This window comes from Amphiura filiformis, chromosome 10 (assembly GCF_039555335.1).
Source record: "Amphiura filiformis chromosome 10, Afil_fr2py, whole genome shotgun sequence".
NCBI classification, from domain to species: domain Eukaryota; kingdom Metazoa; phylum Echinodermata; class Ophiuroidea; order Amphilepidida; family Amphiuridae; genus Amphiura; species Amphiura filiformis.
Genome location: NC_092637.1, coordinates 36725179 through 36734714, shown reverse-complemented (window position 1 = coordinate 36734714; position 9536 = coordinate 36725179). Strand labels below are relative to the sequence as shown.

General features: G+C 38.2%; 1 protein-coding gene across 1 annotated transcript; it reads left to right on the top strand.

Annotated features, from left to right (window-relative positions):
- Nucleotides 1–2539: 2539 nt before the first annotated feature.
- On the top strand, nt 2540–4078 carry LOC140163259 (uncharacterized). Its single transcript, XM_072186657.1, has one exon. It carries the CDS (start codon nt 2540–2542, stop codon nt 4076–4078), a length of 1539 nt encoding a protein of 512 aa, XP_072042758.1.
- The last annotated feature ends 5458 nt before the right edge of the window (nt 4079–9536 follow it).

Sequence of the window (9536 nt, the reverse complement as noted above, 5' to 3'; positions counted from 1 at the left end):
TCTTCACGTTACGTCATAATGAATGACTTGGGTGTGCGCCGGGGCGTGTTAGTGTTTGGTAGTCACTTCAGGTTGGTAGCACCACGCAGCACACACGCTTTTTTCAAAATTTTTGTTAAATAATAAAACAAAAAAAAATTAATGCGTATTTTCAAAAGGTTTTGCCTCTGTCGGTTATCCAGGGTGGGTATTTGACTGATTGTTCGGGGAGGAAAGAATTCAATCACATGAGGTAGAAAGCCAGGGGTCATCGTACGTTCTCAATTTTTCTCCAAAAATAGTAATCAGGAGTTTTTTCAAGAGTTTTCGTAGCCCGCTCCTACCGCGATTGTTTTCTTTTAGGTTTTAGGCTTCCCCATTGTATTAGTCTAGGATCCCACTGCATTGTTTGTACAAGTAGAGTAAGAAAAAAGATTCACAATTATTATAATAATTGTGCCTGCTCTCATTGAGCTCACGATTCGCTGTGGCCGGTGCAAATAAATACCAACACAACACTTCAGGTTGGTAGCACCACGCAGCACACACGCTTTTTCAATATCCCGGTTCCGTCTCAACTTCAGTGACGTGGCATTGGTGTTAGGCCTATATGAATATGACGGCCGCAACGAAAGAAGACATTCAAGAGTTACTGAATCAGTTCAAAAGTAGCCAAGCAGAGCTAAAAACTTCGTTTACAGAGTCACTACAGTCAGCAAAGGAGGAATTTTGGCAAGAAAATAAGAAAACAGCGGAGTGTTTTGAAAAGAAGTTGGCGACGACGGCCTCTGAGACAAAGTGGAAAAGAGAAGGAAATAAACGGCAGTACGAGTTTAACCAGTTAAGTTTTCGTTCCGTTTCTGTAGTACTTAAAATGATTAAATTTATTAGAGGATAATTCAGTTACTATTATGTTTAATAAGAAATGCTTGGCAGCAGCTTTTCTGGTCAGTTGTAATGGGTCCAATGGACCGTGTCACAGTGGACCGTGTAATATCAATAGGTCTGTTCTGTGTGCAAGGTTAACAATAGCAAAAGGGCAGTGATACGCGTGGCTCACCTTTTATAGAAATTTGTTCAATTGGTATGAGCAAATGTGTCTGAGTAAAAAGAAAATCATCCAGCGTGGAAATGTATTGAATTATCTCAATTGGTTGATTGGCGCGAAATGTGCGATTTGGCGCGTATATGATCTGATATGAATTGTCTCTAATAAGTGTTACGTGTTATTTACTTGTAACATAGATCTGTTGACGACCTAATAACCAAGGCCATTGATGACCCAGTTGATGGTAAGGTGCACCTACTTAAAGCGAGAGATACCATCGGTACAAGACAGAAGTTTATAAGACTGGCTGACATCAGCGAGCATGGGTGGGCGACCGTGTCAGAGTATGAAACCAATGAGTTGGCAGCTGATGAGGATGATCACAAAAGAATTCAACGGGCCGAATATCGAGCAGGAAAAAGATCAAGCAGAAGCAAGCTAGCAAGCAAGCGGCAAAAAGTTCAAAAAGATGGCGGCGCTTCCGTGGGTGGTGGTTTTGGTATGCCTGGTTCTTCTAGTCAGCTTTTTCGTGCAGGAGGGTCCTTCACTGGGCCCATCAGCAGGCAAGGCAAAGGCAGTTGCTACTTCTGTGGGAAGTTCGGCCACTGGAGAGAAAGTTGTCCAGCCAGACGGCAGCAGTTTAGTACAAACCAGCCGCAAAATGCAGGAGGCATCTAAAGTAAATAGAGCTAAAGTTAAGTATGATAATTCATGTAGTGTAGATGAATGTGTCTGTATTTCAGATGATATAGTATTTGATTATGCAGATTATGAGAGAAGCGAAGGTAATATTGCGATCAAGGTTTCAGGTAGGCTAAAAAGCCACGCCCAGTTTTGGCGGGAAATAGGGGCACCACAGTTCGTCGTCCGTATTCCATAGTGGCGTATAGTGGGGCGCCGCGAATAAACAACTTTTCGAGAAAATCGGGTTTGAAGAAATGCCAATTTAAAATCGAGTTGTGTAAATCAGACATTCATTATATTTTGTAAATGATGTGAAATTTCTGTAGTAAACTAAATAGATTTTATTGTTATATATTTTTCAAAAGAAATAAATACATACTATTGCTGGCAAACTGACAATAAAACTATACGTCACTATGGAAAACGAACAAAACGCAATACCCTAACCTAACGTTAACCGTACGCCACCTCGGTCGACGTGTAATCCCTATGGCGTTACTTTTCGTCGTTCGTATTCCATAGTGGCGTATAGGTCCGATACGCGTACGCCACTATGACATACGATGTTTTCATTTTTGCCGATATTTCATAATTATAAAATGTGTATAAAAAGTGGCGTATGGTCGATACGCCACTATGGAATACAAAAATGTCACTTTGTAACTATACGCCACATTTAATTAATTATTTACTAATTAATTAGCTAATTATGACTGATGAGACTTAGAAAAATGAAAGAGAACATCATTAAAAACATATGTGCCAATTTTCAAAAAAATGACCAAAAATCACTATACGCCACTATGGAATACAGACGACGAGTTTATAATGGAAACTATTGAAAACGGATACGTAATTCCTTTTTATGACGAGCCTCCGATGCAATCATCCAAGAATAACAGGTCTGCGTATAATAATCACGAATTTGTGTCTGAGGCCATATCTGAGCTGGTAAAATTGGGGTCTGTAGAAATTTGTCAATCTCCCCCACACGTTATTAACCCACTCACTGTTTCCATTCAGCCAAACGGAAAAAAGAGGCTAATTCTTGACCTGAGGATGGTAAACAAGTTCATTCGCAAGCAATCTGTTAAGTTTGAGGATATGAGAACAGCACTGCTGTTTCTTAGGAAAGGTGGTTCCATGTTCAAATTTGACTTAAAGTCCGGGTATCATCATATAGAGATTCACCCTATGCATAGAAAATTCTTGGGATTCTCATGGAATCTCAATGGTAAAGTGCGTTATTTTAGATTTTCTTGCCTGGCATTTGGTTTGAGTTCGGCTCCATTTATTTTTACTAAAATAGTTCGACCGTTGGTAAAGAAGTGGAGAAGCGAAGGCAAGGCAATTGTAGTATTTCTAGATGATGGTCTAGGTTTTGGTGGGTCTGTAGATAAAGCAAAAGAGGCTAGTGATAGTATTAAAGCCGATCTGATTAAATCTGGATTTGTGCCGAATATCCAGAAGTCGATTTGGAGCCCAACAATAACATTAGAGTGGTTGGGATATGATATTGATCTAGAATCGGGTGCATTTGGGGTCACCGGAAGAAGAGTTCAAGACATCCATCAAAGTACTACCACTATTCTTAACTACAAAGACAATAGTGGGAATTTAAATGTGAAGGCTAGACTTCTGGCCAGTGTGGCGGGAAAAATTGTTTCCACTAGCCTGGCAGTTGGAAATATAGCAAGATTAATGACGAAATCTTTACATGTCTGTGTAGAAGGTAAAGAAAACTGGGAATCCTTTGTTTGTGTGTCGGAAGAAGCCATTAGTGAATTAGAGTTTTGGCGGGAAAATATTCGTACTCTCAATTGTGCAAAAGTAGAACTGAAAACAGCAGCATCTAAAATAGTATATTCAGATGCAAGTAGCACTGGCTACGGTGGGTATGTAGTAGATATGTCAGATGATATTGCTCATGGGCAATGGAATCAAGTTGATGCAAGACGAAGCTCGGCATGGAGAGAGCTTAAGGCCGTAGAAATGGCCATGGCTTCATTTGTCAAGAAGCTTGGGAATCATGTTGTGAAATGGTTTACGGATAACCAAAGTGTTGCAGCGATAGCAACAAAAGGCAGTATGAAAACTGAATTACAAGAAATTGCTTTGAACATTTTCAGAATTTGTGTCCAAGATAATATATCTTTAGAAGTGGAATGGGTCCCTAGATCAGACAATGAAAGAGCTGATTATATCAGTCGCATTATTGATGCTGATGATTGGGCTATCTCAGATTATATATTTGAGAAATTGGACAAAAGATGGGGTCCTCATACAATAGATAGATTTGCCAGTTTTACAATGCAAAGTTGCCAAGATTCGATTCGAGGTTTTGGAACCCAGGTTGTGAGAATATAGACGCATTTACTGTGGATTGGTCTAATGAAAATAACTGGTTAGTGCCACCTATCCACCTCATTCCAAGAGTCCTATTTCACATGATGCGTTCGGGGGCAGCAGGAACTCTTATTTGCCCTCAGTGGTATTCGGCCCCTTTTTGGCCGATATTGTTCCCAGATGGACAGACTCCTATAGTTGGAGTGGTGGATATACAGGAATTGCAGTATTTTCCTGGTATGTTTGTAAATGGCAGATACAATAACGAGCAGTTCGTTAAACAAATAGCCAGAAGTGCTATTCTGGCGGTAAGAGTCCAGTTTTAATCGAATGCGTTGAGCAAAATCGGTTGGATTTGAAATCCTAATAATTTTGATATTTTAAGAGAAACATATTCTGTAAATTGAGTATGCCATGATATTGGTAATGAATTTTCGAGGAAATACAAAGAACTTTATAAAATGAAATGCAACAAATATCAAAGCTTGCAACGAAGATAGTTACATGCTAATATAGCAGGAATTTATGAAGATTGATTTGGTACTCGATGCGTGAAGGACAGCATTGACAAGAAGTGAAAATTAGTAAGTAGGTAGAGTAATCAGACAATGTTATAAATATTAGTAGGCCTAAATGCATTTGACTGCGGAATTCTTAAAATTGTTTTCATTTCATTTGCAGGTAATCTTCCAGAGTGGTATATGGTCAGATGCGGGATACGAAGAGCATGATGAACTGAACAAATTAGCATCAGAATTGCCTGGTGTGACATTAAACTCTAGAGCCGATTCAACTATAAAACAATATGGGGAGCATTTTGCAGTTGGTGCACATGGGCTGACAGATTTGGAAAGTCAACAATTCCAGCGGATCCCTATTATGTTTCATTATATCTCATTCATGTCAGTCATTCAGCCAACACACCAGCACCTATTTTGAAAGCCACTGCTGCTATTTCATGGGCTCATAAATTGGCAGGGAGTTCAGATCCTTGTCTTTCTCCAATTGTTAAGAATGCTGCTGAGGGTTTGAAGCGTAAATTAGCATCTCCTACCGTTAAAAAGGAGCCTATAACAGCAGAAATTCTGGTTAAAGTATATGATCACTATTGTGCAGATTTGTCCATCAAGAATTTGCTTACTATTAGAACTGTAACAATGTGCTTGATAGCTTATGCAGGGTTTCTCCGTTTTGATGAACTTTCTGGGGTACAAAGAGAGCATGTAACATTTGAGTTATCACATATGTCAATTCTGATTCCTTCTAGCAAGACGGACATTTATAGGCAAGGTAAATCAGTTATTATAGCACGTCTGACATCAAGAGTTTGTCCTGTTCGTATGTTACAGAAGTATTTAGAGTTAGCTCAGGTCCAAGATTCATGTTCATTCATTTTCAGGAGTTTGTCTGCCACAAAAATGGGTTACAAATTGCGCAAGGATAACCGACCAATGTCATATACTAGAGTTCGCGAAGTCATTTTGGATGCGCTCAAGCCAATAGTTGGCGACACATCAAAATTTGGTGTTCATAGCCTGCGTTCAGGGGTGCCACAGAGGCAGCTAATGCGGGGGTGCCTGAAAGATTATTTAAGAGGCACGGCAGATGGAGGTCTGATTCAGCCAAAGATGGCTATGTCAAGGAAAGTTTACCAAAATTGCTTTCAGTTTCCCAATCGTTGGGATTGTAAATTTCCTGACTTTTACTTCATTGAGCTCACGATTCGCTGTGGCCGGTGCAAATAAATACCAACACAACGCAAGCTTATGTATTAAAAAGTGTTTTATTGGCGGGCATTGGTGTCGTTCTTTGGGAGTATAGTGGAGAAATGAAAATATGTGCGTTTGAGCGCCCTCGGCGAATTAGCATATATTTATTTTCTTCACGTTACGTCATAATGAATGACTTGGGTGTGCGCCGGGGCGTGTTAGTGTTTGGTAGTCACTTCAGGTTGGTAGCACCACGCAGCACACACGCTTTTTCAAATTTTTTTGTTAAATCCAAAAAAAAAAAAAAAAAAAAAAAAAAATTAATGTGTATTTTCAAAAGGTTTTGCCTCTGTCGGTTATCCAGGGTGGGTATTTGACTGATTGTTCGGGGAGGAAAGAATTCAATCACCAGGTTGACATGAGGTAGAAAGCCAGGGGTCATCGTACGTTCTCAATTTTTCTCCAAAAATAGTAATCAGGAGTTTTTTCAAGAGTTTTCGTAGCCCGCTCCTACCGCGATTGTTTTCTTTTAGGCTTTAGGCTTCCCCATTGTATTAGTCTAGGATCCCACTGCATTGTTTGTACAAGTAGAGTAAGAAAAAGATTCACAATTATTATAATAATTGTGCCTGCTCTCATTGAGCTCACGATTCGCTGTGGCCGGTGCAAATAAATACCAACACAACGCAAGCTTATGTATTAAAAAGTGTTTTATTGGCGGGCATTGGTGTCGTTCTTTGGGAGTATAGTGGAGAATGCTACTTCTCGCACAAATTAAGTAGTACAGAGTTGGGATTTACACACATGCACTGACCTTAGCTGGTATACCAAAGTTAAACCCCAATTTGGGTTCAATAGTCATTATGGGGTCACTTCCGGTCATTTACGAAATATCTTGGAAATGCTACTTCTCGCACAAATTAAGTAGTGCAGAGCTGTGAATTGCATACATACACTTAACTGGTGTACAACAGTTAAATAATAATAGGGATTCTGCTTAACGGCTACGGCCAGTAATTTGTAATTTAATTTGCCAGTAATAATATAACTTTATTTATTTTGAAAGGTATATAAGAATAAAGTCTATTTATTTTACACAGAAATTTCACATCAAATATAACGAAGGTCTGATTTACACAACTTTAATATTGACATTTCTTCAAACCCGACGAAATGTCGAATAATTTGTTTCAATGGAAGTTGAATACTGAACCGTACTCATACCTATCTCGTTACAGCACTGGTAAGCAGCCATCACCAGCTGGGCCTGTTTGTCCGAGGACAGGTTTGATGGCATCAGGGCTACCGTCTCTGTAACAATTATACACAATCACTACGTAATTAGTATATTGACATTTTAATAAAACTAGAAATCATGCAGATATTCTGTTCACATGGTGACGGTGTTTTTGTCGTCGAGTGCGTTTTCTTCACCACTTTTGAATTTCTTCATAATATACAGACATAATATACGGACCCTCAGTAATTTGGTAAAAAATTTGAACAACACAATGCTTCATTGATATTTAATATATTTTCCTTTTTTTTTCCGGGGTAATCAAGTTTGGTATGGGTAACGGTCGTGCCGCTGAAAATTTGAATTTGGACCCATCTATTAACACACGTCACAATTTGCCAAAGTTTCCACAACTTTTCCCAAGATATTTGGCAAATTAAAAAAAAAATGGCAATAGTTAGGCAAAATTGGGCTAGCTTTCGGAAAAAAATGAGACAATTATGATAAAATGACCCACTCTGAGTGGGCCACTCATACCAAAGTTTGCCTAAATAAAGAGTTCATTTATAGGCGAATGCGTCCCAGGAAAAACGACCAAAACCGTTCTTGGCATGCATGTTGCAAGAAGTAAAATAAGCCCTTTTTTGCAAGAAGTAAAATAAGCACAGGGCCACCACAATTTTTCCTTCAATCTAAGATGGCGGCTAAAATTCTAAAATTCTACTAAAATCCCGACAAACGCATGTTTACAGTCTTAGAATGGTAATCAAGGGGTAATCAAGTTTGGTACGGGGTAGCGGTTGTGCCGCTGAAAATTTGAATTTGAGTTTCCACAACTTTTCCCAAAATATTTGGCAAATTAAAAAAAATTAGCAATAGTAAAATAAGCCCTTTTTTGCAAGAAGTAAAATAAGCACAGGGCCACCACAATTTTTCCTTCAATCTAAGATGGCGGCTAAAATTCCAAAATTCTACTAAAATCCCTACAAACGCATGTTTAAAGTCTTAGAATGTTATGGAACTATTTCATTTTATACAGATATCGGTTAACATACGCACGCAACAAAATAGACAATTCACTAAATGGACTCACATGTGACCTAACATGACCCAACTCAACATGACTACCTTTGAAAAATATGATGAAATGACACAATGAGTCCAGGTGTCATTATGGTCAAAGTATACAAGTACTAACGCTTCAAATGTGCTTGTATGTTCATTTAACCACGATGATCAAAATAAATCCAGTGGCCACACCAAAAGTGTACTGGAGTCCATAGATTGTGGGTTCGAACCCCGGTTAAACCCTAGTAGAATTTTAATTCTAATAATTAAAAAATGTTTTTGTTAAGAGGTAATGATAATGGTAATAAACTCCCTGTAATAAACCTGTGTTATATCTAGCCCCATATGTACTATGTATGCATTGCGGCCCATTATGGTTGCAAAAGGAAATTACGCGTCCCGCACATGTACCCCCACACTAGCAAGGATCATAAAAAAAATCAATTTGAGGTCATCAGACGTCGGTCAAATGGGGCCAAATGTTCCAACTTTACCCGATTTTGTCAAATGAGGTCAATCAGAATCCACCGCCTGTGGCTCTTGAATCACAGTGACTGTACTTATCTTATGCACGAAAATGATGGCCAATGTCATGCATGTGGGACTAGAACATCGGCCTTCGAAAGAGGGTTTACTCAACTGTACTATAGCATTAATGTTTGTGGCGTATATGTTCAGCCATATGAAATTCAGAAGTTTTAGTCTATAAGGAGCAATTTAACACTGTATACAAAGACCGGCATGCAAAATACTAGACTATGCCATAGTCGATTTTTGATAAATAAAACTATGTTATTAATCATGATGAACGCATTCAGTTGAATTCGAAATTATACTGATATTTATTACATCAAAATACTAGTATAAAATGGTTATGAAAAAGTTTATATAAATTATTATTATATTTGTGACAGTAAAAGTAAAGTATACGTGTGCTTATATTATTGAATGCAACATATCATAATGGCATAACTATAATGGCACTTCAATACTGAACAATTCTAATTTTAGAATCTGCCAGTTTATTACGAGTTAAAAATCGACTATGGACTTTCACTTAAGCAGAACTTTACCCCGGGACTTCGTTCTCTAAAACACACTGTCAATCATACTTGTTTATCAATCAAATCTAACCACAAGACTAAGTACGGTGGTACAATACGCGCTTGAAGCGTACGTTCATCCACTAACTTTCGCGCCAGCACAAAACGCCGCATTCCATTGATAGATGTGTACCATGTATATGTAACCGGCATCAGAATCGTTGGTTTTAATAATAAGGGTGTGTTTTGAAATGTTTGGAATTAAGGTAATATCATTCTTTACCATGTTTATTATTTTGTTTATTTTGATTGTGTCATTCTTAATTAATGTAGGTTTTTGGTTTCATATCAAATTATATTTCTATCTGTTGTATGACTGTAATTAATCGATCATGATCATCATCAAGTTAAGTTATTTTCCA